Source organism: Pleurodeles waltl, chromosome 3_1, assembly GCF_031143425.1.
Source record: "Pleurodeles waltl isolate 20211129_DDA chromosome 3_1, aPleWal1.hap1.20221129, whole genome shotgun sequence".
Classification (NCBI taxonomy): Eukaryota; Metazoa; Chordata; class Amphibia; order Caudata; family Salamandridae; genus Pleurodeles; species Pleurodeles waltl.
In genome coordinates this window covers 1,650,454,039-1,650,479,350 of record NC_090440.1, presented here as the reverse complement: position 1 = coordinate 1,650,479,350, position 25,312 = coordinate 1,650,454,039, and the positions used below count along the sequence as shown (strand labels likewise).

Here is a 25,312-nt window from a genome sequence, read left to right as displayed (position 1 = left end):
GTGGAACTGTCTTCAGTTACAGCCCCCTGCCTTGTCCCACTGGAGATTTTCTACTTCCATTTTAGAGACTAAGTACGAACATATAATTCTTCACCGTGGGTTCGAATGGTTTAGACCATTGATTTGTCTGGGAGTTTTGCAGTGCTCTCTAAGTATTGTTTAGTTGTTCATGAGAAATACAAACAAGTCTGTTAATTCAAGTGTTGTGCAGACAAGCCTACCATCCAGGTTACAGGCAGACGTATATAGTTAACTACACTGGTATACTACTCTCTTGGACTTTAACCTAGTTAGCATACCCAGCTCATTATAGTGCTGTCTAACCAGCTAAAATCATTTCAACTTATTTTCATTGCATTGAGTATCTCATCTAACTCATTCTGTCTTGTATTATGGTAACTAGAAGTAATTTCAAAGTTACCCCATCCCTACAGGCTTATTTTAAGGCTTTGCCATTAGTAGTAGCTATTTCTCCTAGTAGTCAGATCGAGCAGGAGCTGAGTGAAGGTTTCCCTCCTCTGCAAGGCCTGAAGGATGAGAAGGGGGGTTTACACCCTACCCTTTTGTAAAAGCCACCTCGTTAATCAAGGCAAGGATAGTGGGGGTGCAGATGTCCTGGAGAAGCCGCTTTTTGAGACACTTGAAACCGAAGACTCACCCAGGCCCCTAGACCATATGGAACCCAACACGCTTCAGGCCACGCCACCAGAGTCTAGTACTTTGGAAAATATGTTCTTGTCTCTCACAGATAATATTAAAAAAGGTTTTGCAATCTCAGAAGCAAATCAAGGAGAGATAAGGCTGGCTTGTGAATCGCTAGAAAACAAATTCAGCCTCCTAGCACTTAGAACTCAAGCCCTTGAGTAATCAGTGGAGATTATAAAAAAGGAGTTGAGGAGGAATAAAGTAGAAATTCAACTGTTAAAAGTGAACGAGCGTGATCTGCAGGAGAAACTAGAACAGCTGGAAAACAGTTCCAGAAGGAACAACTTAAGAATTTCAAATGTGCCAGAAGGAGCGGAGGGAGCGGATTTAAAAAAGTATGTTGTCTTTCTTATTAAAAAGGTAATTGTACTAGATGTAAGTGAGGTTGAGATTGTGAACGATATTCAGAGGACTGATAGAGATCCATATTGGAGGAACCTCAACAATAAGAATCCACGAAAGAACTTGGTGAATTTTCAAACTTATCTTTTGAAAAAAAAATACTGGCAAAGGCATTGAGCGTGAGATCCTTAAGAGTAAAATAATTCTCATTTGAGATCAGATCTGATTTTTCTGGGGCAACATTAAACAGACAACGGAAGTTGGGAAAAAGACTGGAGGAGTTTAAAAATCTAGGTGTGGTAGCCCAACTTAAATTTCCAGTGAACCGTTGTGTAATGCACAATAATAAAATGTATATCATTAGGGACCCCACTGCAGCAGATGAATTATTAGGAGGGATACTGTCAAAGTACAGCTGGGGGCTCACAGGCACTCTAAATGGGGGGGTTCTCCTAGGGGAGAGGGTAGGTTATTGGGCACAGATGGGGGCACAGAAGGAAGTACTAGGGGGGCACTGAGTGGAGAGCATGTGGGAAAAAGGGAAAAATAACCTCATACACCTCAGTTTGTTTAAGTGTAACTGGATAAGGCTAAAGGGAACCAGGGAGATGGTAAAAGACTAATACAAATAATGTAATTGAATATCAATGGCCTGCGGGCTGAGGGGAGGGCCAGAAAAGTTTTGCAATTTCTAAGTGACTCCCCAGCTCATATAATAATCCTGCAAGAAATGCATTTAACTAAGGAGGAAGGCATAACCCTGTTTAAAACTCAGAAATGGTTACGAGATTTTGTTAGTATTGAGTATAACTTTCATACCAAGGGGGTTGCAATTCTAGTTAAACAGGAGGTAAATACAACACTGTCAGAGGTGATAATGGATAGATTAGGCAGATGGATTATAGCTAGACTGCAGTTCGGTGGTAGGAAATTCACATTAGTAGGTTTTTATGGTCCGAATTGCGTTGACATAGAACCCCTTAGAATGGTCATCTCCCACCTTTTGGAGTTTCTAGATCCGATTATTGTGGCTGGAGACTTTAATGTGGCTCTAGAGAATAAACTAGACAGGTCAGTAAAATCTAGGTCAATGGGTACTCCAAAGTACCAACAAAATCTCAAATTGATGATGAAAGATTTTCGGTTATGTGATTTGTTGAGGCAGATGGTAGGGGGAAGCAGGGAATTTCGTTTCACAATAAAAAGTATGGTCATGCCTCTCGGGTTGACAATTTTTTAGTTGACCATTTAGTGTGTGATTTGGTAGAGGACATTACAAATTCACCTGTTCATATATCAGACCTTGAGGCAGTGATTTTAAGGATTAGTTGCCCCCAGGAAGCAGGTGGGACGAGATGGACTGTGGATCGGACTTCGCTATCGGAGGAGGAAGTCATTGGTTACCTTCAGAAAGAGGCTGATGATTTTTTCAGAATTAATCGGGGGTCTGCTTTGACAATTGTAGTTAGGAATACATTTAAGGCTGTGATGAGGGTGAAGATTATAAGCCGTGTAAGTTATAGAAAAAGTGTTATAGGGAGGAACTGAATGGTATAGAATGGGAAATCCTGTTATGTAATACTCAGTATGTGTAGGTGAGGGATAAGCAGTGTTTGAATAAAAAGATAAGTCGGTTGAGGCAGCAGATGGAATCTATTCTGCAGGTGAGGACTGCAAAAAGGTGGGAGGCAAGCAAGCAAGCCCAATTTGAATATGGAGAAAGCATGGAAAGATTTCTAGCTTGGAAGATTAAGCGGGATCAATCACGGAATACTGTAAATGAGTTATTGGACAATCAGTCGGGGCTTATGCTTACATCCCCTGATGGTATAGAAGAGGCCTTTCAAAAGTTCTTCTCACAACTCTATACAGAGGAGAGGGAAGTACGGAATGATGCAGTTAGGGATTGGTTGGATATGGACACACTCCCTCATCTTACACAGGGTAAGCATAATCCGCTGACTAGATCTATTACTGAGGGGGAAATGAGAGCAGTTTTAAAAAAGAGTAAGAGGGGGAAAGTGGCGGGACCTGACGGCATCCCTGTTTAGTTTTACAAGGTTTTGGGCGATTCCATAGTTCCGCTCATTTTTCAGTTTTTTTCAGAGCTTTTTGAAGAAGGAGTCCCATTGCCTGCTTCCTGGTATGAGGCCACTTTCTCTCTTATTTTGAAGCTAGGGAAATCTCCAGCGAGATGCAAATCATACAGACCAATATCTTTGTTAAATAGCGATTATAAGCTATTTGCTAAAATATTAGCCAATCGGTTAAGCGCTGTGACAAGCGACTTGATACACCCGGACCAAAAAGGCTTTATTTGGAATAGAATCCTGCATGAACAAACGTTTAATTTGATTGGTGCTATTGATTTAGCCACTACATACCAAGAACCCCTGGCTGTTATAGCTCTGGATGCGATGAAGGGTTTGACAGAGTCAATTGGAATTATTTAAATACGGTCCTTGAACGAAATAACTTGGGCACTAAGTTCTGCCGGGTGAGTTGATTAATTTATCATGCGCTGGAGGCAAGGGTTCTGGTAAGTGGGAAACTAACTGACTCCTGCAGGATCACTAGGGGTACTAGACAGGGTTTCCCCCTTTTCCCCCCTGTTGCTCGATTTGTATACCTTTTGCTAGAAGGATTAGGCAGAATCCCAGAATCTCTTCCTTTAGTAGCAAGGGGTGGGTGAAGAAAGTTGCTCTATTTGTTGATGACCTTTTAGTTTATACCTCTAACTCATCTACAGCCTTACCTACTTTATTGGATAGCAATTGTGCAGGATTTGGAACAAATAGCGGCAGTCAATATCAAGACAGTAGTAACAGAGTGTAGTAAGCTAATGCTAGGATGCGCACACCCTCCTCTTACAATTATTGGAAGAGTCAATTTGGTTAAAATTATAATTTTGCCTAAGCTGAATTTCATTTGTAATTCTATCCCTTGTCACACTTCAACAGAAAATAAACTCTTTTATCTGGGCTCAAAAAGGCCCCAGGAATCCATGGAAGAAATTACGCAGAAGGAAAGAAAAGGGGGGGCTCTACACTTCCTGACATTCATTATTATGCGTGGGCATTTCACCTTAAGAATGTTAGAATGCTATTCTCCTCCCCGGACCGTTCGGTGGTTGGGGAGATGTTCAAATTTATGCTAGCCAAGGAAAAAGATGCAGTAAAATATTTTCAATATAAATTCAGTGACCCTAAATTCTTCAAGAAAGCGAGACTGAAAATAATACAAGATGCAGCTAAACCTTGGTATAAGTTACACAAGTGGCAAAAAGGATTGTAGCCAATGGGCTCTGGTTTGGGACTCCCTGGACACCCCCGAATGTTTAACAGATGTATTGGCTTTGCCTCTTAAGAAAGCGGGGGTCGAATTTTGGGGGGACCTAGTTAGGGATGGTTCTCTACTGTCTTGGGAAGAACTTATTGAGCGGGCAACAGGAAATCTCTCTAGTTTGAAGTATGTCCAATTAAGGACCTGGAAACAGAGGGCCACAGTTAGTCTGGGGTCAGCAAATCAGCTAGAGGACGACTTAATTAAAAATCACTAGAGGCTGAAGAAGGTATCAAGTTGGTATTGGGGTAGCTTGGACATGCTGGATGGCGATTTTAAGCTACCAGGCTCCTTTTGGGGGGAAGTGATGCTACCGGGTCAAGTATGAGTATGGTGGGAAACATCTATGCGTACATTATTTAAGGTGGTTAACCCTCCTCATTAAGGAGGAATCATCTTTTTACTCTGCACAGGGCTTTCTTCCCACCCTACAAGCTTTCTAAGATGAGAGGGGGAGAGGTAGTCAGCTGTTCAAAATGTGGCTTACTAAGTGTGTCTGATTTTCATATGTTCTTGGAAAGTCCAGCAGTGTACTGCTTTTGGGACAAGGTATGCAAAACAGTCTCAAGCATCGTGAAGCAACGTATTTCAGTGAGTCTTCTTTTGGTAATTTTTAGTATATCGGAAGAAGGGGAAGAAAGTAGCAGAGTGAAGAAAACAATATTGTTCCATGCGATACTCTTGGCTAGGAGAGAAATCTGTTGGAAATGGGCATCTGAGTCTTCCCATTCATATGTAGAATGGCTCAACACCCTTATTTGCACATCAAAGATGGACATAGAGGCGGACAATTCGAATAAGGAAAAGAAAGTAAATATATGGTCATGGTTGGTGGAATGGAGGGATACTGGAGAGTAATACACAACTGGGGTGCACTATCATGTTTTCCTCCAATGATTAGGGGCCAGACTACTCTCTCTCCATTGGAGGCAGATCTCTGTGCCGAGGTTCATGTGAGAGAGATCCGGGATCCCTGGCATTAGTCATCTCTATATGCGAGAGGGTGTGATCAGGTGATATGGAGTCGACTAGGAGTCAGATGTGTATGAGGACCAAAAAAAGAAAAAAGAAATCTAAACTGCAAATAAGACAAGGCACGCATATTAAATGCATTTGGTGCCAGGACAAAATTGAAACTAGTATGCATAATTAGGACAACAAAAAATCAATGTCTTGCCATAGGGAAGATATCCTATGTAACTGGAAGACTTCACGGTTGGTCTGTCACTGCCACAAAAAGTACTCACAGTAGCTGTGTCAACTAGTGACTATTTTGCAGCTGTTCCTGTTTAGCACCTGAAAGATATTGAGTCCATGGCCTTTATTACGAGTAGGGTGGTTAGTTTTGACTGTGCGTTAATGCCTGTTAATGTACAGGTTGGAATTATGAGTTGTTTGTTATTTAAGACATTGGATACCTATCAGATAAATTAAAAAACTCAATCATCGTTACATTTCAGTGGGTCAAACCTGGTACCTGGTCTGTAGAAGTCAGATGGTTCTAAGCTTGCATTGGTAGATTCTGGGTTTTGTGAGATCAACAGTGGGGTTGCTTGTTTTAGACTAGACTTTGAAAATGTGTGTGTTTAGAAGACTGGCTTTCAGCTACTAATATGATATCTCAAGGCTGTCCACCAGTGGTTAATATCCATATTGTGAAATATTATTTGTTTGGCACACCTAGTGAAAAAGGGAAATCAGGTGATTACTAGTTTTTGCCACCTTAGGTTGGGGTTGTGTCCTAGCAGCCTCTTCTTCAGTGAGGTATGACTCAGTGAAGGTCATGGTTTTATTTATTTTACTTGTGGTAGTACAATTGCAGCATGATTATTCAGTCATGTGTTTTTCAATTTCCCTTCTGTGGTTTGTATACATTGTTGGTTTATGATGTGTTCCAGATGTATCTGGCCTTGGATATTCAATATATGTGTCATGCAACCACTGTGTACACATATATTCTGGCAATGGTATGCATTAGGGTCCTCCTGGTTAAAACACTGCGCCACCTCCCTTATCCTTAGGCTTCATACAATCACTATGAGTTTCTCTTGGTCCGCGCTTAACAGTATTCATGACAATTCATTTCCCTACCCGCACAATAGATGCTGTCTCCTTTGCCGAACCTATTGCTTGTAGATCTTCCAACTCTGCATTTCATCTATAGATTTAATTTAAGCCTCTGTGCTTCTTTTCAGGCTTGGAGTATTGAATATCCTTAATTGTGTTGATTTCTTCTGCTCTATGCTTTTATAACCGAGAGCCGGGATACCTTTTGTTGTTGTGGAGTTAGATGGTTGGAGTATTGTAATTTCTAATCTGTTCCTGGCAAATCTGTTAGGTCAGTAGGATTCTTCTTGTGTTTTGAATTTTCACCCAAGTAGTCACTTTCAGGTGAAGGTTTCTGTTTAGTGTGACTAGTATCATGATTCAACAACATTGTACCTTATGTGTTCTTTTCAAAATAGTGCTGGTCCTGTAGGTTTTCAGGCACGAAAGTATTTTCTTGTTCATGATATTTTGGCAATTTACTTCTTAGGCTTCCATTATCTCCTCTGCTTGTGTGGAGTAGAGCCATGTTGCCTTCTTCTCCCTCTAGTTCCAAAATGTTAATTCACTTTGAGATGGTTGTGTTTGACTCCTCCTGAATAATAGGTCTGACATATGCTCTGTTTTCCCTTTTTATAGTGATTAAAGGTAGGAAATATGTTTCTTCATAAATCTACTTATGTGCCTTTTCAGATGTTTTGCTAATGTGTCATCACTTTTCTGTCTGGTTCTCTTTGTGACTGTGTATGGTCCTAGTTGAAACAATCTCCAGGAAGGCATTAGTGAGTTCTGCTGATATGATTTTAAAGTTTCATACTTAATAGCTATGTTCCTCATAGGGAGTTGGACCAGGTTGTAAATCTGAGAGTCTTCTGGCCATGCTATTCTACCCCTTGGTTTCTGTGGTGTTCTGCATCTCTCACCTCTTTCAATAAATAATGCAACATGTATTATCATGGTCACTCCAAGCAAGCTCACAGGTTAGTGATTTATTGCACTGGTAAGCCTCAAAGGGAATATTTAGTTAGTAATTGTTGGACTTGGCCCTTTCTGAAGGGTCCTCCCCAACTTCTTGCCTTTGCCCTTCACTTTTTTCTGAATTCAGTTTTTTTGGCCTTAGAATTATGTGAACTTTACCACTGTTAACTAATGCTAAAGTGCTTGTGCTCTCTCCTTAAAACATGGTAACATTGTGCTTATTACAATGTTTTACTGTTTGAAGTGTTGCGCAGATACTTTGTCTGCTGCCTATAAATTAAGCCTGACTTCTATGTGCCAAGCTACCAGGGGATTGAGCACATGTTACTTTCAGGTGAAGGTTTCTTTTCAGTGTGACTAGTATCATGATTCAACCACATGGTACCTTATGTGTTTCATTTCAATATAGTGCTGGTCCTATAGGTTTTCAGGCACAAAAGTGTTTTCTTGTTCACAATATTTTGGCTATTTACTTCTCAGGCTTCCATTTTCTCCTCTTCTGGTGTGGAATAGAGCCATGTCTCCTTCTTCTCCTTCTAGTTCTAAAATGTTCATTTATGTTGAGATGGTTGTCTTTGACTCCTCCTGAAGAATAGGTCTGACATATGCTTTGTTTTCCCGTTTTTATAGTGATTAAAGGTAGGAAAATGCTTTAACGTCTTCACAAATCTATTTATGTGCCCTTTCAGATGTTTTGCTCATGTGTCATCACATTTCTGTCTGGTTCTCTTTGTGATTGTGTATGTTGCTAGCTGAAACAATCTCCAGGAAGGCATTAGTGAGTTCTGCTGTTATGATTTTAAAGTTGCATACTAAATAGCTATGTTCCTCATTGGGAGCTCGACCAGGTTGTAAATTTGAGTGTCTTCTGGCCATGCTATTCTACCCCTTGGTTCCTGTGGTGCTCTGCATCTCTCACTTCCTTCAATAAATCATGCAACATGTATTATCTTGGTCACCCCAAGCAAGCTAACAGACTAGTGAATTATTGCACTGGTAAGCCTCAAAAGGAATATTTAGTTAGTAATTGTTGGACTTGACCCTTTCTGAAAGGTCATCCCCAAACCCTTTGCCTTTGCACTTCACTTTTTGCTGAAATCAGTTTTTTGGGCCTTAGAACTATGTGCCCTCTACCACTGCTAACTGGTGCTAAAGTGCTTGTGCTCTCTCCTTAAAACATGGTAAAATCGTGCTTATTACACTGTTTTACTGTTTGAAGTGTTGCACAGATACTTTGTATGCTCCCTATATGTAAAGCCTGACTTCTATGTGCCAAGCTACCAGAGGGTTGAGCACATGTTAATTTGGGGTTTACTTGTGGTTTGCCCTGACAGGGATCGTGGTTGCTGCTTGACCAGGGCTCACACCCCAGTCAATCAACAACCCAATTTCTCACATTCTTTATTCTTTGGTTTGTCACAACACCTAAATAATGATCCAGTTATTTGAATCAATTTAGTTGTTGTTTAGTGGAAACAACAAAGTTTAAGTTGATTAGATATAATAAGTGTATTAAGTGTGTAATCATTACATACAATAAATACATTTTGATGCAATTTGATACAATGTTAATCAGACAGCAATATAATGGGAGGAACAGTACAATGCAATGACATACACTAGGTTAATGAACATGTTACACATAGCAGGGAAAGGTTGAAACACTGTTAAGTAAAAGAGAAGGCAGTGAAAGAGAATGTCCCATTCCCCGTTAATTATATGAGGCAAATGTTGGTAGATCCAGCACATTAAGCCAATGTTTTGGTTTTAAGTGTAATTACTTATTTGAGTTATCGTCATGGTAAGCAGGGTCCTTACATACATAGGAAAAAAATAAATGAACATTGATGTTGTTGAAAGAATACCAATTGTGTTTCTGTCCAATACACCAACTTTCAGCACGTGGAGCTCTAATTCTGAAACCGCATGATCATGCAAAAACTGGATAATTTATTGGAACATACAGTACTGGTATCATCTGATTTACTGGGATCTAATGACTGGCCTTTGCATCTTATTGTACGAGTTAGTGCAGTGAATACATGCTGTTCAGAATATGTGTTAAAATGCATTTTTTCATTACAGGGAGTTGATGAGCGCCTATTTAGTGATAAACCACTAATGTACAGTCACTTTGCCCATGGTGTTGGAGAACCCCGCTACTTTCCAGTTTCTGACTGGGAGAAATTGACCAGGATTTTGACAGATGCATTAGAGCACTACAATGAAATCCATGCAGCCATGAACCTTGTCCTTTTTCAGGATGCCATACAACACATGTGAGTTTTGTTCTGTCTTCAATATGTACATTTCATTAACACAATCAATTGCAGAAACCCTTTCATTACTGTGCTTTTTTGAAAAGAGAAAAATGCTAGGATCGCTTTTACAATACATTGGTAGAATTTGTAATGGTTAAGTTTAAATTTACATTTAACAGAACGCAAAGTTTATCAGGAAACCAGATACACTATTTATCAAGGCATGGCAGATGCATCCCTGAACTTCAAATGGAGCCCACCTCTAGAAAGACCTGATACCTTTTCGTTGCACGAAACAGTCTTGACTTGACAACATCCTCTCATTTTCACACACCTAATTTTTGCACTTGCTTTGACACTTCCGATAAAAGCACCTCTATGATCTCTGAATGTGTAGCTAAATTCTCTTCCTTTGTATTTCCAGGTCAATTACGCAGGACACATGCACTGGATACCTGAGTAACTCCCCTGCATTACCTCTGCTCATGCCTTCAGCCAAGCACTGGGATACAATCGATTTTATACATTTAGACCCCAATAACTCTTTAAGGTCCTTATATGTTTACTCGTCAATGGTTCGCACATAAAGAAATACCCCCTTAAGTTTATAACTAGATGGTTGAATCTGAATTGCAGCCAGCCTGCGTCTTTGCATTTCTTCCAAAACTGACCAGCTTGCAGGAAAATTTTCAAAAATAATATGTTTATCACTTGCAAATTGATTACAAGCACCAGGGCTTTGGCACTCTATTCACATGGTAAGCTTCACCTAAACATAATAGATTTTAGTTTATACAGAGATATATCTTAGCACCTAATGCTCTAAAGCACAGGTCTCGCACTGTGCATCCGTGTGTCATGACAGTTTGACCTTTGGAACAATTGTTTAATTAATATATTCTGGTTCTTCCTGATGAATTATGGACTCCTTGTTGTTGTCCCTTTTGCTCCCAGAAGACATTACGGGCCAGATGTATCAACTCACCCTTTTGAGTCGCTCAATGGTATGTATCATATTTGCGATTCTGTAATAGTGATTTCTTAAAAATCGCAAATGCTATTACCGAATCGCAAATTGCGATACAGACCCCATACGCACCGATGGGCTTGTAGGCCCATATTTGCGAATTTGTGCATTTCCCAAGTTGAGAATTCCTAACTGGAATTCGCAATTTGGGAAATGCAAACCCCAGGGTGCTGGGGGCCTAAGGCCCCCCCCCCCCTCTGCTTCACCCCCAAAAAATTAATTTAGGACATGTAAGACGCACACATGCCAAAGGGGCATGTGTGCGTTACATGTCAATTTTAAAAATGCATTTAATGCATTTTTAAAGTTTGCACATGGTTACCACCAAGTTTTACTTGGTGGTAATTGTGATTCCTTAATGACCAATTCGCATTACGGAAAAGCTTGATACATGTGCTTAAGAAATCGCAAATAAGGGCTCCTTATTTGTGATTTCTTATTTAGAGAATCGCAATTTGCGATCCTCTAAACGGGCTCGCAATTTTAAGAAAATGCTATTTTAGCGATTCCTTAAAATTGCATAGCGAATCTAATCTTGAGTAGCCTTCCCTTCTTCCACTCTGTTGCAAATTATTATTATTCATCTTCTTTGAATTATAGGAACTCCTAATGACTGTGCTCTCTGAGTCCACTAAACCCCCAATGCCCCATTTGTCTATATGCAAAGCATCCACTTTCAGTTTCACCCACCTTATTCCCACAGCCCACCACTTGTCAAATGAGGGTGTTACTTAGCTTTGCATTGACTGAGCAAACATCGTTTAGCTATGAGTAAAGCCAGGAACCCAGAAGGGGTTATGGTCTAGGCATTATGCCTATTAGTTTAAATTCTGCTTTCAGTAAGTTAGAACAACCAGTGAATTCCTCCAATTTGTGGATTAGTTCTGCTCAGTAGTCTATGATTCCCTGGCAGGTCCATAGTGTGTAAAATATACCTACCCCATCCAGCCTACATCTTGGGCACAGAGGGAAGAGCTTACCACAGTAAGATATGTTCTGTGGAGAAAACTGAATTGCAATAACTTGAACATGTCACTTCTACATATTTTTCGAGCATAGGACAGTATTAGGGTCCAGTCTGTATCTTCTAGCTGTCTGCCTAAGTCATGGGACTGTTTGTACGTCCTCCAACACTTGTCACCAAGATATGCCACATTCAGACATAAAATATAAAACTTAAACACAGCTCCAATATGTCATAGTCATCTATCATGTGATTTTCAACAGTGCTCCATACTTACTAGCCAATAGAAAATACAATTCAATTGATTCGAAAATACACAAAAATTGAATCAGATTTAATGAAACAAATTAAACATATCTAACTACTCCTTTTGTTGTTTAACCCAGGAGCAAAGTAGTGTAGTTGGCAAAAGGTTCCTACCGGAACATAACATATCTTGTTCACACTACCATCTTTCACAGAGGCAAGTGAACAGCTTAGAATGCATTGCACCCTCAGACGCCTAGCATGGCACCAACGGTATATCATTTTCAAAACCGGAGTTCGGATAGACAGAAAAGCGACAGAGACTATGACTAAGGAGGAATGACTGTAGGTATGGACAAGAAGCAACCAAGCAGTGAATTCTGGCCACCACTAGAGATAGACCCAGAATGAATTTAAAATGCCCTGGTGTATATTCCTATCATAGAGATTCCTGCCCATCATTAGATTGGAGCAACAGGAGTTGACCGGAGATCACAAACAAGAAATTGGTACTCAGCAGGAACTGAACAGTCACTGCATCATGACTGCGTTTCGAACACAGTGACAAGTACATTTATAGCAAAGTTGGTACAAGAAACCAATACAGGAATACAAAAAGGAATGCACAAGTATTGTCCAATGCAGAAGACATCAACAATCCTCAGAACAAAAAATGTGTATGGCACGGTTGGAATAAAATGGAACACAGGTCTACACTTGAAATCCCAAAACTAACAAGAAATGCTACTGAAAACACTGGTTGAAGGTTGAAACAGAGTAGACAGGGCCATCAGTTGAAGAATAATAAAGAAAAGAAGCACAAGTGAACTATCCTAAAACATAACAAGAAAGAAGCAGAGGGCAGCAATAAATTAGACTTGAGTACACTTGACTAATGGGGTATTTTAGAGTTTGGAGGAATGGCTGCAACTCTGCTAAAGTTGCGTTTCCCTCACTCTAAATATAGGTGGGGGCTCAATGCCTGCCAATGGCTGAGTCTCAACCGGAACACCCATCAGAAACCTCTGACCTGACAGCCCATCTACGACAGAGCAGTCAGGTCATAGGGGCAGTCACTCTGCTCTATTTGTGGTTTGCTGACTGTCTCTATATTTCTCTGCCTGGTAAAGCCATGCAAGGCACATCTTACACAGCCATGGAAATTGCTCAGTGACCCAATACACAGGAAGGAAAATATGTATTTTTTTTTGTTTTCCAAGCCTCACCTCCTCCTTTGGAGGTTTATGATTGATAAATAAAAAATGTAGCTTAGCATGGCATAAAATGATCCCACTCAGAAAAGCGCAACTATTTTCTAAGGCTCCGCTAGCGTCCCCATGACAGAGGGATCCCCTCCTGCTTGATGGACATAGCCAGACAGGCCTTCTAAATCACAAATGACTGAAGGATTGAAGCATAAGAGACAAGCATTTGGAACTGGAGTTTCATTTAAACCTTAATCCGGAGAACTATAGTCGCAAGAAGTTGGAATATTTGATTTACTGTGAATCAATATACTGAAAGCACTGGTAAATAATCTTCAATAAAACTACTTGTTCGTGACAGTCATTGCAACAAAAGCCATTAGTCCATCAGCGTAAGTCTAGTAAAACGTCTTACTTATAACCTCCTCAGCCCCACAGCCTGCTTACTCACCTTCTTGTAATCATGGAGAACAAATCTCATCCAACAATTACAACATGTTTACATAGAGCTCAATGGATAAGACAAAATACAACCAGGAAAAAAAACCTTCCTTCCACAAAAAAAACTATTATGCCTAAATTGTTGGTGAATGCCCATTTGATGAGCAAACACAAATACAAAATCTTTGATTTACTGATAAATACAGAAACAGGCATACCAGTCATCATGGAAACCTGGCTGGGGAAAGATATGGCTCCAGTACTTCATGAAGCTATCCTATATGATTATCCATCTCTTACACACAAGAAAAGGATGGAGGCAGAGTAACTTTTGGCTGGCTTTTCCTGACATTTTGTCGAGACTTTTTCAAGTTTTCTACTCCTGGTGTGTTGCAGATGTCATCAAGACACACTAGCTTCAAGCCCTGTTGATCCTATCATCAGGCAATATCCCTGAGGGGTCCGCACCTCGTGTGTCTTTGGTGACCATAACCCCAAGTCGTGCTCTGAGTGTTGGGTCATACATCTAAAGGCTTTGCGGGAGCAGCACGGCCTGACACTGGACTTCATGCAAGTCAAGATATTGGTCAAGAGGAAGGTTTTGGGATTGGTCATGGACTCCTCCATCGTCGACGTCCCACTCCAAGTTGTCATGGCAATTGGGTAAGTCGAGGCATACAAAAAAGTCCAAGAAAACAAAGCGTTCTTCGACTTCTCATCCGTCAGACGATGAGACAAGGGAGCGTCAACTCTGCAGAGCCTGCACCTGGACCGACTCCATGCCTCCCAGACTTTATGGGAGCCTGAGTGACCCCCGCCCAGTTTTACAAGGCCATGTGCCTCATTACTGGGCAGCCCAACACCGCTGGAGCACCTTTGGGCCCCACAGAGTTGAAAGGCACCCCTTTGGGTTCCACGCCGGAAGGCACCCAAGGTTCCAGTTCCATGCTAGTGGCTTCAGTCTCAGTGCACCCAAGGATCCAGTCCTGGATCCCTACCAATGAGAGTCGTACCACCCTGACGTACCAAGAAGCCGGCCCTGACACCGATGCTACCGGTGCAGTCTGCACTCATGGGCAGCAGTATCCCCATTGTGATCCCTGATTCTGACACAAAGCCGGTATGAAGCCATGGACTGGCATAAAAACTTGGATGAGGACAGAAGACTGGATACTTCTCCAGATACTGACATATTTGCTCCCCCTACCATGGCTACAGAGAAGGGAGCGTCATATGTTATGGTGGTGAGAAGAACAGCTAAGGTACTGGAACTTCAACTGCCTTTAGTGGCCATCAAGACTAAACTCTTGACAGAGGTGCTTCAACCGGAAGCTTCCACCTCAGAACCCCTGCTCCTATTTAATGAGGCCCTCACAGACATCCTACTGGGTACCTGGTCCAAACCCAGGACAGGGGTTCCTGTGAAAAGGACAATTGCCCATCGCCAATGCCGGCACCAGGCAACCAAAGTTTCTTGATGCAACACCCCACCCCTGAAAGCTTGGTCCAAGCCTCGTACTCCCAGGCAGTTCAAGATGCTCACCTTGGCTCAGGTTCTATCTGACCTGGACCCATGAGACTAGATGGTAGTATTGGACTTGTCGGATGCTATTTTCACATCCCTGTCCTGCCTGCCCATAGACATTACTTGTGATTCACGGTAGACCACGAGCACTTTCAGTTCACCGTGCTCCCATTTGGCCTTACCAATGCCCCTTGGGTGTTAACCAAGGTGATGGTGGTGGTTGCAGCTCATTTGTAGAGATCAGGGGTTTCAGTCTTCTTCTATCTTGATGATTGGCTGTTGAAGGCTCGCTCCAGGCTGTCTTCTTTCACCTCCAAACTACAGCAGACCTCCTGGATTAATTGGGGTTCAATATGAACGTGCTGAAGTCACACCTGACTCCCTCTCAGGAACTCCCTTTCATCTGACCTCTTCAAGCCACAGTGTGGTTTCGGGCATATCTTACTGAGCGGAGAGTCCATGATATTCAGGCTATGAAATAGATGTTTCAGCTTCTATCCTGGATTTCAGTGAGTATGACTCTGAGACTGCTGGGGCTCAGGGCCTCCTGCAGGTAACACATGTCATATGGCATATGCAGCTCTGCAGGAGGACCTGGCGTTCCAGTGGATGAAGCATCAAGTGAATCTCTCCAACAAGGTCCTCATCTCGGGTGGATCTATGAAAGATCTTCAGTGTGGTTAACGAATCGCATTTGGGTCAGAGGCAGATCCCTTTGCCTTCCCGAACCAGATCTGACAGTAGTGACAGCTGCTTTACTCCTGGGATGGGGTGGCCATCTGGGAGAGGTGGAGATCAGAGGCACCTGGTCTCCGGCAGAATCAGGACTCCACATCAACCTGTTGGAGCTCCATGCCATCCGCCTAGTAGTGAAAGCATTTCTTCCCTCTATCAAGGGAAAGAGTGCGCAGGTGTTCATGGACAACACCACAATGATGTGATACTGCAACAAGCATGGCACGGTGGGATCACAGACCCTTTGTCAAGAGTCGCTGCACCTCTGAATATGGCTGAAACAGCAGGGCATATCCCTGGTGGCTCAATATTTGACAGGCTCTCTGAATGCCAGAGCCGACAAACTCAGCAGAAAATGCCTAGTGGATCATGAATGGCATCTCCAAATGGAGTTGCTGCAAGGTCTCTTTCAGCAGTGGGGAGAGCCTTGGTTGGATCTGTGTGCCTCTGCAGAGAACGTGCAATGTCAGTGGTTTGTGTGTTGGAGTTTCCAAGGCAGCAATCATCTCAAGTGGCACTTAGACCTCTGGTACGTCTTTCTGTCCATACCACTTCTCCCCAGAGTTCTCAAGATCAAGAACGACCAGGCCAAAGTAATCCGTGTGGCTCCAGACTGGGCACACAGAGGCCCTCATTCTGACCTTGGCGGGCGGCGGAGGCCGCCCGCCAAAGTCCCGCCGTCAGGTTACCGTTCCGCGGTCGAAAGACCGCGGCGGTAATTCTGACTTTCCCGCTGGGCTGGCGGGCGGTCTCCTTCAGACCGCCAGCCAGCCCAGCGGGAAAGAGGCTTCCACGATGAAGCCGGCTCGGAATCGAGCCGGCGGAGTGGAAGCTGTGCGACGGGTGCAGTTGCACCCGTCGCGTATTTCACTGTCTGCGCAGCAGACAGTGAAATACATTTAGGGGACCTCTTACGGGGGCCCCTGCAATGCCCATGCCAGTGGCATGGGCACTGCAGGGGCCCCCAGGGGCCCCGCGACCCCCCCTACCGCCATCCGGATCTCGGCGGTCCGACCGCCGGGATCTGGATGGCGGTAGGGGGGGTCAGAATCCCCGCGGCGGTGCAGCAAGCTGCGCCGCCGCGGAGGATTCAATGGGGCCGCGGTACACTGGCGGGACCCCGCCAGTGGTGCCGGTCCGACCGCGGCTTTACCGCCGCGGTCGGAATCCCCATTGAAGCACCGCCGGCTTGTCGGCGGTGCTCCCGCGGTCCTCCGCCCTGGCGGTCAAAGACCGCCAGGGTCAGAATGAGGGCCAGAGTCTGGTATCTTGAGCTGCTGACCATATCCATCAATCCTCTGATCAGACTGCCACTTCAGGGAGATCTTCTGTCGCAGCAGCAGGGGAAGGTTCTGCACCCAGATTTCTCCACTCTCTGCCTTCAGTTTCCAGGGATGGTATTGCCTGGGTATCTATTCAAAGGAAAGGAATCTACAGCTAGTAATGCCTCTCAGGTGAACAAGTTACTTACCTTTGGTAATGCCTTATCTGATAGAGACAATATCTAGTTACAACTTCCTTACCGACCCACCCATCCTCTGCAAACTGATTTCTAGGGGCAAGAACTCCCCTTTCAGGGCCTGAGTTTTGATGCACCAGTAGCCAGTTTCTTTATGGCTCTGTGTTTCTGGTGTGGAAAATCATGAAAAGAAACTGACATCAGCGCGCCAGGGTGGCAGCTATATAAGAACCAAAATGTCATATCCAGAGCAGACGATGATGGACATGGAGCCGATCAATGCCAGTAATAGTGTGCAGGGGCAATGCTCACAAAAAGCCCTGGATCCAGTCTGACGACTGGGGGGAAATTCAAAGGTTAGGAATATGCAACTAGATATTGTCTCCAAAGGTAAGTAACTTGTTCTGTAAAAAGATTTGCAGTCACATGGAACAATTATTACACTATCACCTTCTCACTCGAGATCCCTACCTTGATATCTGCTGAATCCGACCACTTCAAACAGCTTACTGACAAACTCAGGAATGAACTACACATGTAGGTGCTGGAAAAATACCTCACCACAATCAATAGGAGATGAGTCAGTAGGAAAATGTCTTGATTGAATGAAGCAATGGCTCAAATCAAAGACTAATCAAGTAAAAAAAAAAATGTCTGACAAGAAATAACAGAATATACAAATCCTACATAAAGAAGGCTTAAAAGTCCACTACTCAAGCAGGATTGACAATGTCAAATGCACAGCCAAGTAAATCCATAAAATTCTATCAGAATTTTGTATTCCAGAAAGCTGTCAAAGCTCTTCCCCATCCTAAACATGACTCACAAAATAAACTGGCAACACATTATTTAACCAAAACAGACACACTGGATGCTCATGTAACAGTCAAGAGGGACAACTGCTCTACTAATAAGCAACCAAAATAGTAACAGTAGAAAATCTCCATCACCATCATCCTTTCAAGAGATTGCAATCTCAAAATTTGAAGACCTGGCTGACAATCTGACCACTACTCCACAACGTTTCAATACATTTTTTTTATCTACTTCTGCAGATATCCCAGCAGGAAAATTATTGATAACTCCTTAAAACCAAGAATTTCCCAGAGTTATGGAAGAGAACATACATGCATACACTTATCCCATTACTTAAGACAACTTGAACACAATAAACCTTTATCAGCTACACTCCAATCTCCAAGGCACCTGCTTTGGCAGACTTATGGAGAGAGTGACATTTTGTCAGACATCAGAATTTAAAGAAGATAGCAAACTAATCTCTGATTGACAAACAGGAATCTGTCAGGAAGATAGATCAAATCGGCCCTAGTTGCAATTTGAGGCGATCTCAAAGAATTTAAAGAAGAAAACCAACTAGTCTCAAAGTGGCAAACAGGAATCTGACAGGGAGATAGATCAAATCAGCCCTAATTGCAATTTGGGGTAATCTCAAAAATAGTTTACAAAAAAAATGTATCTCCATTACAACTTCAGAACCTTTTAGCAACCATTGCCAAAGTACGTCAAAGTACCTTCATTCTTAGTAATGCATCCATGAACATCCCTTTTACTTGCATATTCGCTCGCCTACCTTATACTACCACCTGCCAGACATCAGCATCATATGTGGGGTTTGAGGACAGCTACTAGAAGACCTGTGATGTGCTTTAAAGCAGTGGTAGAGCAGCCTTTGGTGACTGGGGCACTGTGACACTGTGAACAGCAGGCAAGCCAGGGTCACAGGTGGGACTTCTGGGTCACGACAGGCAACACTATTATTACTCAAATAACTTGAAGGCTTAAGGAGCTGCCTGGCAACCTTCTGTGTCACATCAGCCTTTCCACTTGCTGTATAGTTCATTCACCATTTGCTGTCCCCACCTCTGTTGTTCCTTGGTTACCAGCCATGTTGCCTGTTATGCTGACCTTTTGGTCTCTTTTTGCCTTTGCTGTATTGCTGTGGTTTTCCCACGTTCAAGTCCTGCCTTCTAGCTGTACATCAATAAATGACATTAAATCACCTCGGGTTCAGAAACCGAAATACTGACCTGCAGTGAATGGGAAGGTTATGATCCTCTATATTACTGGCCAGGGGAACTGAGACCTCTGCAAAAATTAGCTAAAGAATTACAAAATCTTGGATTACTTTTGGCTCAAGTGGGAAAGCTGTCCCAATCAACTTTATGCAAATTGAAGGCACTTAAAAGGCACCTGTTCCACTGCTTAGATTTCCACACAAAAAATGCAGCGACAACATAATTTGTCCTCTCTACCATGGTATTGCACTCTCAACCATGAGAACGCTGCAAAAATACAGAATTCAGTAGTAAGAATACTTCTACATGTAAATATAAGAACCCACATCTCTCTAGTCCCAAAGGCTCTACACTGGCTCCTAATTGCACTTTCTGTGTTCAAGACACCATTCTGTGGAATTCCCTTCCTGCAAAGATTAGAGTCACTGGGAATCACTTTACAGTTCAGAAGAATGTTCAAGACTTGGTCATACCATCATGATCCATCATGATCCATCTGAGAAACTATATGATCTTGTTCAAAATAGTGAATGCCATCAATCATTCTGGCTTCTCTACCTAGTGACAGGTGCCCTTAAAATCTAGGTATATTCAAGTCAGCACAATCCCTTTACAAAGATGCCACTCATGCATCTGTTTCGAACAAGTAAATAAGAGAGAGAATGGTCCCCTCTCCCACATCTTACCTTTCAAACCTAAAGGACCAGTTACAGGACCTTCACATTACCTCACATTAGAAAGAGCCACTGTGTTGAAAATAATAGAAATAACCTTTGCTATTTATGTAACCTATCAAATGATAAACTGTTTAACACCATACCCAGCCAATCAGAACAACCAAAGATGCAGCAACATAAAGCATTTGCCAACAGGGGACAACCAACAAACCCTTCTTTCTACAGTTGTTTCATCCTATCTCAAAATCCTCCTCACCTTATATTTCTAAAACCCTGTGTGAAAAATGGACCTTGAATTAAATCCATTAATTGTTTCCTATCCATTCTTTCTATTGAATAACACTCTCCTTCCCCTCCATCCTCTGCATGCCTTACTGTTGCTGAGTATCACCAACTCCTACTTTGTCACATGTCTATCTGTCTTCCTCTCTTCCATATTTCCACAAACTGACCACCCTTGTCCTCATCATAGACTTCCCATCAATGTAACCATTTCTTGCAATCTTACAGCATCTAACCTCCTTGAGGCTATCTAGTCATTACCCTTTACATTTGAAAAAATTCACACTAATGATCACACCTAATGGCCTGATTTCGAGTTTGGCAGATGGGATTACTCTGTCACAAACGTGATGAATATCCCGTCCGCCATATTAAGATTTCAATTTATCCTATAGAAATCATAATGCGGCAGACAGGATATCAGTCACTCTGACAGAGTAACCAGTTCGCCAAACTGTAAATCAGACCCTAAGTCCTCTTATCTTAATCAACAATAACTAATAACTACTGGATTGACCACTAACTATGGGTTTCATAGTAGAGTGCTACACAATAAAAATTGCTTCAATGCCTCACACATTCCGATACAATGTAGTACAGGAAAAGGTATTACTAGAGACATAGGACTCTGGAAACCCAGAAAAGAAGTCTAGAACAGGGGAATACAAAAGGTACAGAAGATGAGTCTGATTAGAGATTTCACAAAAGTCTTGAAACAATATTAGCAGCCAAGAAGCTTGGGGTGACATCTTAAGCATTAAGAGGAAAGAGGCAGGGAGGAGAAGCAGCAGAAGCAACTGCAAAATTCATTTAATTAATTTATCCACTGTGTTTTCTAACTTTCCATTAGAAAATACCTACTATGGATTTGCTACATGAACAGCAAAGGCACATTTTTCAGAGGAACACATTAAGGGCCTTATTACGACCTTGACAGGTTTTTTTTCCTTCATCGCAAATGTGGCGGATATCCCGTCCACTGTATTATGATCCTATTATATTCAATGGAGATCGTAAGACGGCAGACCAAGGTCATAATAAGGCTGTTAGTATTGTTTTAACCTAGTGTTACTTTCTACTCGCTTTGTCAAACATTCATCCCCAGTCAGAGATCTGGGTCTAAACCCATTGTTTTTTTGCCCAACATGCCACTTTAGTTTGGACCCAGCCATATGCAAATCAGTTTTGCACCCCATGGGAACATTCTAAGCCGAACTGTCAGTGCAGGTCCTCCCTGGACCAGAAACAAGCTTCCTGTGACTGGTTTTGGGGTACTATCCCTCATCATCCAAACTAGCTTGAATCCAGTGGCATAGGGAGCACAGGGCCCATGTCTGGACGTACCCGGCACATTTAGAATAACAAATCCAAAAAGAACAGATAATGGATAGAATGCTGAACAATGTCAAGCATTCACCCCCAGTCAAAAATCTGGGCCTAAATCCATCATTTTTTGCTCACCATGCCATCCCCAGTTTGGACCCAGCCATATGCAAATCAGACTTGACCCTGCTACCCATGGGAACAGTCCAGGCTAAACTGCCAGGCCAGGTCCTCCCTGAACCAGTAAAAAGCATCCTGGGACTGGTTTCACGTATGAGTACGTTTTGTCACACCCTTTTTCAGGAAATACACAACTATTCAGTTTTCATTTCATCTTCTCCCCAAAGACCCAAAGTAATCTACAATCATGACCTCTTGGATTCAGAATTAGAAGACAAAAAGGCACATCTAACTAGTTGGTATTTATCCTCATGCAGGTAAAAAGTATTAATTTCTAGTCTATGTTTCCCAAGGCCAATCCACCTTGATACTTCCTTACCAGGAAATACCCAAGGAATTTGTTGGATTCTCCATTGAAAGTTAGAAATGGCTGAAACTTGGACATCAAAGGAGATTATCCAAAGATGAGCTCACTTTCTAAACTGGACACTTGCCAGCATTATTAATAGAGTGTCAGAGCATTCAACCTTTGTTAATTGCTGCCAAAACCTAGGCAACACCGGCCAAGAAATTAAATCAGGTCAAACGTTTTCTTTTCTGCCAATGAGTAACAGATGCTGTGATGACCATGTGCACATAGAGGAGTTCAACAGATACAGGGAACTGCACAAAATGCCATATTTTAATATGCCCTCTCTGTAAAACCTACTTCCAGTATTTCAGATTTGTGCTTGAGGATAAAGATTTCTAGTGAATAAACATTTTCATCTTGAATACACCACCAGTTGTGTTCCAAAAGATCATGACTTCTGTTTGTAGACATTTGAAATTGATAAGACTTCCTGCATGCAACAATTTTTCAACATAGGGGTTTAATTAGACATCTCTAAACCTTTTGATGATAGTATTTCAGAGGACATATTTCAGCCTTGTAGATAACTTGGTGGGGCTAAAATCTAATTTCCAAAAACAATTCCTTCATCCAGAAAACAGTCTTGGGCTATTCTTCCCATCCTCACATGAGAGCATAGGAATTCTAATTAAGAAGACACCAACACATCTCCCAAAAGAGTGGTTTCATTGGCAGCAGGGAAACTACTGAGGTGCTTTGAAGCCTTGAGGAATTTACACAGGGAGACTTCTGTTGATTTGCCTTCTGTAAATCATTAAGGAACTGTTCAGAAATTCACTTCACCCAGGATCAAAATACCAGAGCCCGGAATTGATAGCATAGCTTCTAATTGTGGAATCTCTAATGGTTGTTTAAAATTGGCACCTGCCAATTTGACAAGAAAATGGAGTTTCAAAAGTAGTAAATCAGAACTATTCCTATGCAAAGTTAGGAAAAAAGGAAAAAAGGGGCAACATGGCATTTTCCTCTTGGTTCAACACCTGACCAGCTCTCTGAATGCCTAGACAGACTAACTCAGCTGTAGATGCCTAGTGGATCACAAATGGCATATACACCCAGATGTGGTGCCAGGCCTCTTTCAGCAGTGGGGAGGGCCTTGGTTAGATCTGTTTGTCACCACTGAGAATTTGCATAGTCCTCAGTTTTGCATGCTGTATTTCCAAGGCAACTCTAGCTCAGAGACGTTTTTCATCTTGAGTGGAGCTCCGGCCTCCTGTACACCTTCCTGCCTCTACCACTCCTGCACGGAGTACTCAAGAAGATCAGGATCGACGGGGCCCAAGTTATTCTTGTGGCTCCAGACTGGACATTGAGCATGACCATCAGTCCCCTGGTCAGGCTGCCTCTTCAAGATGATCTTCTGTCACTTCAACAGGGGAGGGTTCTTCATCCTAATCCACACAACCTCCACCTTCATGCGTTGAGATTGAGTGGCAACAGATGATAGCTCTTGACTTTCCTCCTGAAGTCTGTGATATAATTCTGGCAGCCAAGGCATCCCTCCATTAGGTCGGTTTACTCCTGCCTTTGGGATAACTTTGTTACATGGTGTGATTCTCACAATATCAACCCTCTTTCTGCACCTCTCGCTAAGGTTCTCTGTTTGCTCTATCATTAGCAGGGTCACCTCTGGACATAGTTAAAGGCTATCTTTCAGCCATTTCAGCATTTTGCTGGACCAACCTTCTTTATTCAAGTCAGCTGTTGAAGTCACCTGTGATTATGCCCCAGTGGGATTTAAAATTTGTTCTCTGATTCTTGATGTGTGCAACCTTTGATCCTCTGCACAATTGCCATCTTAGGCTATTGACCATCAAAATTGCCTTTTAAGTGACTATAGCATCAGCCAGGAGGGGCAGCAATTTGCAGGCACTCTTTGCGCACCCTCCTTACACCACCTTCTCCTTGGAAAAGCTATCCCTCAGACGTGTGCCTCTTTACTCCCCTTACTCTCAAATGTTGTGACTCTTTATGCCAAAACATCACCCTACCTATCTTTGTTGCTCCTCTTAGGCCCTTCACAGAGGAGAAGAGAGTCCATTGTCATAACCCAAAAAGAGAGATGTAGTTCTGTCTTGATTGCACAAAAGAGTTCTGGGTGGGCGATCAATTTTTCATTGGTATGTAGGAACTAAGAAAAGGAAGGAGGTGCAGAAATAGACCATCACAAGGTGAATAGTGTTCTGCATCAGAATCTGCTATGCAAAGCCCAAAAGGCAACCCCCCGAGGGTTTGCATGCCATTGCCACCAAAGTTAAGGCTGCAACCACTGCATTAGCCCATGAGTCCCTGTTCTGAATACCTGTCATACAGCAACGTGGGCATTTTTGCACACATTTAACAAACACTACAGTCTTGACAGTCAGAACCATCATGACAGACACTTTGCCCGTTCAGCCCTGTAGGACTTCTTGGTTTAAATTCGGTTTGCAGGCTCACCTCTGGGGAGGGATTGGTTGGGTATCTATTCTAAGATATAGAATATGCAGCTAGAATTCTCTGTCACCTGAACAAGTTACTTACCTTTGGTAATGCTGTATCTGGCAGTGAATCTATCTAGCTGCAGATTCATTACCAATTCTCCCCACTCAGTGTGCAGTGTAAGGGACACCCTTCTCAGGGCCTTAGTATGTCACACCAGTGGGCAGTTCTCATTGTGGCGCGGTTCATGGAAAGTCATTAAAGTAATTCATGTCAGCGGGCCACGGTTATGCCTACATAGGTACCTTGCACGTCATTTCTGGCAAGGACAACTCTGATGCGGAGCCAAACAACACCACTTACCAACATACAAGAGTACTGCTCAAAAGTTTCCAGATCCAGTCTGACACCAGGGGAATATTCTAAGGCAATGAATCAGTGGCTAGATTGAGCCTCTACCAGATAAGGCATTATTGAAGGTAATTGACTTGCTCTATAGTGCACCACTGTCTGGTTTAGTATCCCATTTACAAGTTACAAAGGCAACATAGTAATTTGATACATGCATTACTTTGAAAGTGTTTCTATTTGTGCCTAACCAAGTACGGATATTATGTTGCATGCCTCTTGAATCTTACCCTGCTCCAAACATGTTTAAATAAGAGCAACCAATATTTTGCAAAGAACTGAAATGCTAATTTTGAGCTGACTGGTTACTAACATTCTATAAGCGATGGGACAGATGTTGTTTACCACCCCAGACAG

At 42.5% G+C, this 25,312-nt stretch overlaps 1 protein-coding gene across 1 annotated transcript in view; it reads left to right on the top strand.

The window, feature by feature from the left end:
- The window catches only part of LOC138283610 (dynein axonemal heavy chain 11-like), a 2,790,563-nt gene that overhangs the window by 1,698,379 nt on the left and 1,066,872 nt on the right, over positions 1-25,312 (top strand). Inside the window, exon 55 of the mRNA XM_069221547.1 lies at positions 9,499-9,692. Coding sequence (XP_069077648.1) covers positions 9,499-9,692 — 194 coding nt within the window. The remainder of the gene's footprint in view (positions 1-9,498; positions 9,693-25,312) is intronic.